This window comes from Lipophrys pholis, assembly GCF_963383615.2.
Source record: "Lipophrys pholis genome assembly, chromosome: 6".
Lineage (NCBI taxonomy): Eukaryota > Metazoa > Chordata > Actinopteri > Blenniiformes > Blenniidae > Lipophrys > Lipophrys pholis.
Genome location: NC_137629.1, coordinates 24551358 through 24554901, shown reverse-complemented (window position 1 = coordinate 24554901; position 3544 = coordinate 24551358). Strand labels below are relative to the sequence as shown.

The window sequence follows — 3544 nt, the reverse complement described above, 5'->3', positions numbered from 1 at the left end:
TCACAGTCGCATGTTAAAGACAGTGGAGAATAATCTTGTATTCGTCTCAGCACAAAACACTGACTGTGAGCCACATGCCAGCACTGGAATCCAGACACATACGCTTCAGTTTGGTTTGGACACTCTGCAGGAGCTGCAGGAGAGATACAGTGCACAATGATTTGTAGAAACGTGCAAGTTTGCATGACTTTACACACCCCAGGCTTATGAGATGTAAAAAAAAAAAAAAGGGGGGAATAAAAGAGTTTTCACAAGTTTTAATCATTGTGAATAAATAACTCACTCTAAATGGTCCGGCTTGCACTATTAATGACATTTTTTTTTTCTTTTTACTTTTATTCATAGACATTTAATTGTGTACACAACACTGACATATTCTGTCCATATCATGATAAATACATTTAAATAATGGGGGAGCGAGATAGTCAGCCTGTAACCATGTGCTATAATACAATCCTTCATCACTGCTGAGCAAGAGAGACAAAGACAAAAAAAAAAGGGGGGGGGGGTAATCTTTCATGTGCGTTTTGAAGTTCTGCATATGATTTTCTTGAAGGCTTTTCTGAAATCTCTGTTGAAGATCGTGTAAATTATGGGGTTGACAGAACTGTTGCAGTAGCCAATCCAGAAGAAAAGGTTGAAAAGTGCGCCAGGGATGTAGCAGCTGTCTCTGCAGATAGCATGCAGACTGTAAGTAAAGAAGAAGGGGAACCAGCACAGCACGAACACCCCCATCACCACCGCCAGCACGAAGGTGAAACGTTTCTCTCGCATCTGGGCCACTTTGGTCTTGTTGGCCGCGGCCAGCTGCTGTCGCCCCCCCGGGTTCTTCTGCTCCGGGTAGAGCTGTAGCGCCCGGGCTGAAGCCCAGGACAGGCGGCAGTTTGGGGGCGGGCAGCAGTCCGAGCCCTCCACTTTCCTCCGCTTAGTGAAGCGGTGATGGCGAGGTTTGGTATCCGTCTGACAGCAGCTCTCCTCCAGGTCAATGTCATCCAGCTCGCCCTGCTGCGGCTGGTTGCTCCCGGAGCTTTGGCTGCTCGGACTCTCCATCTCAAACCGGTCCTTCCTCACGAAACAGGTCTCCGACTGGGAGGGCTGCCGCTCCAGGCCGTTTTTGGCCACAAACACCGTGGAGGAGCGCTGCTTGGCCACTTTATAGATCTTACAATAAACCAGAATCATGATGAGACCCGGAGCAAAGAAGGACACCATGCAGGAGGAGAGGATGTACCAGGTCTCATCGGTCAGCAGACACTCCCATTCATCGTGTTTGGTCAGGAGAAGAGGGGGGAAAGAAATGACAGCAGATATCACCCACACCACTGCGATCATGGACTTAATGCGCTTTGGCGTCCGCTTCAAGTTGTAGCTGACAGCTTTGGTGACAGACCAGTAGCGGTCCAGGCTGATGGCGCACAGGTGCACGATGGATGAGGTGCAAAACAACACGTCCAGAGCGAGATAAAACGCGCACCAAGTGCTCCCAAAGTACCAGTAGCCCATTACCTCATTGACGAGGGAGAAGGGGATGACCAGCGTGGCCACCAGGATGTCCGCTGATGCCAAAGAGACGAGGAAGAGGTTCTGTGGGGCACGGAGAGCCCGACTCGTGAGCACCGCCACGATCACCAGCACGTTGCCGACGATGGTCACCGAGATGATCACAGTCACCACCAGGATGATCAGTGCGGTGGCTGCCTCGGTGTGGGGTAACGCAAACGGTGCGTCGGTGGTGTTTTCATCGTTGGAGACGTTTTCCACCAACAAATTCAGCTGGGTTAAATCCATTCTGATTGTGGATAGTCCTTTTTTATCATCTTTGTTGCTCCGCTCTCTTTTTCCCAGACTAAGACCAGGTGCGCTCCACTGAGACGTTAACGCACGGAGGAAAGAGGCTGTGCGTAACGCTCCTGGTCGGCGCACACGTCGCGCAGCCTGCACGAGAATCGCAGGCTGCAACAACAGAACCTCTCAATGAGCAAATCCTTCATCACAGATCTTCCAATCAGTTTCGTCACCAAGTGCCGAATATGCCACAGATGTGACATTAAAAAGAAAAAGAAAAATAGTTTCAAATCCAAAGGCTCTGCGAATACAGTCCCTCCGCAGATGTCACGTCACCGTGCGTAACGCAGCTTGCGCGTTCTCTTGATTTGTTTTGTGTTGGAGGGAGACGAACAGGAGCTGTACATTGTGGGTGGACCACACGGGTGTGAGGTGACATCACGCACAGGACAAGCCCATTTCTAAACTTGAGAGAGAGAGCGAGCGAGCGAGAGAGAGAGAGAGAGAGAGAGAGAGAGAGAGAGAGAGAGAGAGAGAGAGAGAGAGAGAGAGAGAGAGAGAGAGAGAGAGAGAGAGAGAGAGAGAGAGGTGCTCACAACTAGGATTGACATTTCTGGAGGTGTTTCTCTTCCGGCGACCTGATGGGCTTGTGTATTTGATATTTCCTCACAGAAAAAACCCCAATATGCAGCTGAATACAATTTACCAAAGACATTTTTCACTGTATGCATCTAAAATCAGCCTATCACGCCATACCCTCTATGGAAACGCAGTTACTTTAATTTGTCTCGCACAGTAAAAAACAACAACCAAGTTTTACCAATGAACATCACCCATGTTTAGGTGACATGGCCACTAAGAATCAATGATGTCTCTGAGGTCAACCGTAACAACAGGAGGTTTCTTTGACATTTATGAGCCCTTACAGGTCATCCAATTAGAAGGGCACCACGTTCAAAGTAAAGAGCCATTATTGACTGATCTGCACTTCTCACATGGAATTTTGTGAAATATCTATTTTGGTTCCCCTCTTTCATGGAGGCCTTTATTTGTGTGCATTCTCGGTCTTCCATTATTTAGTTAACACAATATGTAGTCACTCTATAGAGACAGTGGAGGTGAGCATAATAAGCTACCTCTTGTTGAAAAGCTTCCATCTACCCCTGTAGGTCTAATTATTTAACATAAACACCAGGGCATAACTGCTATGATATAAAAGTACCTGGAAAAAAAGGCACATGCATTTCCAGTCAGGGGTGACTTTAAAACAAACAACAGAAAACTGCTGGTGAGCAGACTTACAATAGACCCCATGCATAAAATTAAATCAAAACACTGACCTCTGCAACTTGCGTCCTCCAACACAAACACGGCTCTTACAAGCAGAAAAACTGAGTTTTTGTTTTGTCTGACTTTATAACCTCAGGGCAAATTAAGAAATTCTATTACAGTTATCGTAAATGACCACATCTTGTTGTTCAGTTTTAAGATAGTGGATTGATTAAGACACTTTTCTTTAGTTTCACTACTTTGCTTGATATGGAAGAGCCATAGGCAAACTAATGAATACAGTCAAAGTAGAATTACAGCGAGACAACACAAAGCGAAACAAGTCTCAGCTCAGATGATGAACACATCACTTTTATATGACATTGAAGTAGACTTTAGTAGACTTTGATTGCAATTGTTTTACATTACTGACAGAGCTGACAAACAATCCAATAAAATCCTGTTTATGGTTCATATCTGATCGCAGCTT

At 46.2% G+C, this 3544-nt stretch overlaps 1 protein-coding gene across 1 annotated transcript; it reads right to left on the bottom strand.

Annotated features, from left to right (window-relative positions):
* Positions 1-346: 346 nt before the first annotated feature.
* On the bottom strand, positions 347-2159 carry adra2db (adrenergic, alpha-2D-, receptor b). The gene has a single exon (XM_080466143.1). It carries the CDS (start codon positions 1786-1788, stop codon positions 517-519), a length of 1272 nt encoding a protein of 423 aa, XP_080322269.1. The 5' UTR covers positions 1789-2159; the 3' UTR covers positions 347-516.
* Positions 2160-3544: the final 1385 nt, after the last annotated feature.

Bases quoted from the DNA above. Each gene is read 5' to 3' on its own strand.
- adra2db (XM_080466143.1), bottom strand. From the start codon at position 1,788: ATGGATTTAACCCAGCTGAATTTGTTGGTGGAAAACGTCTCCAACGAT.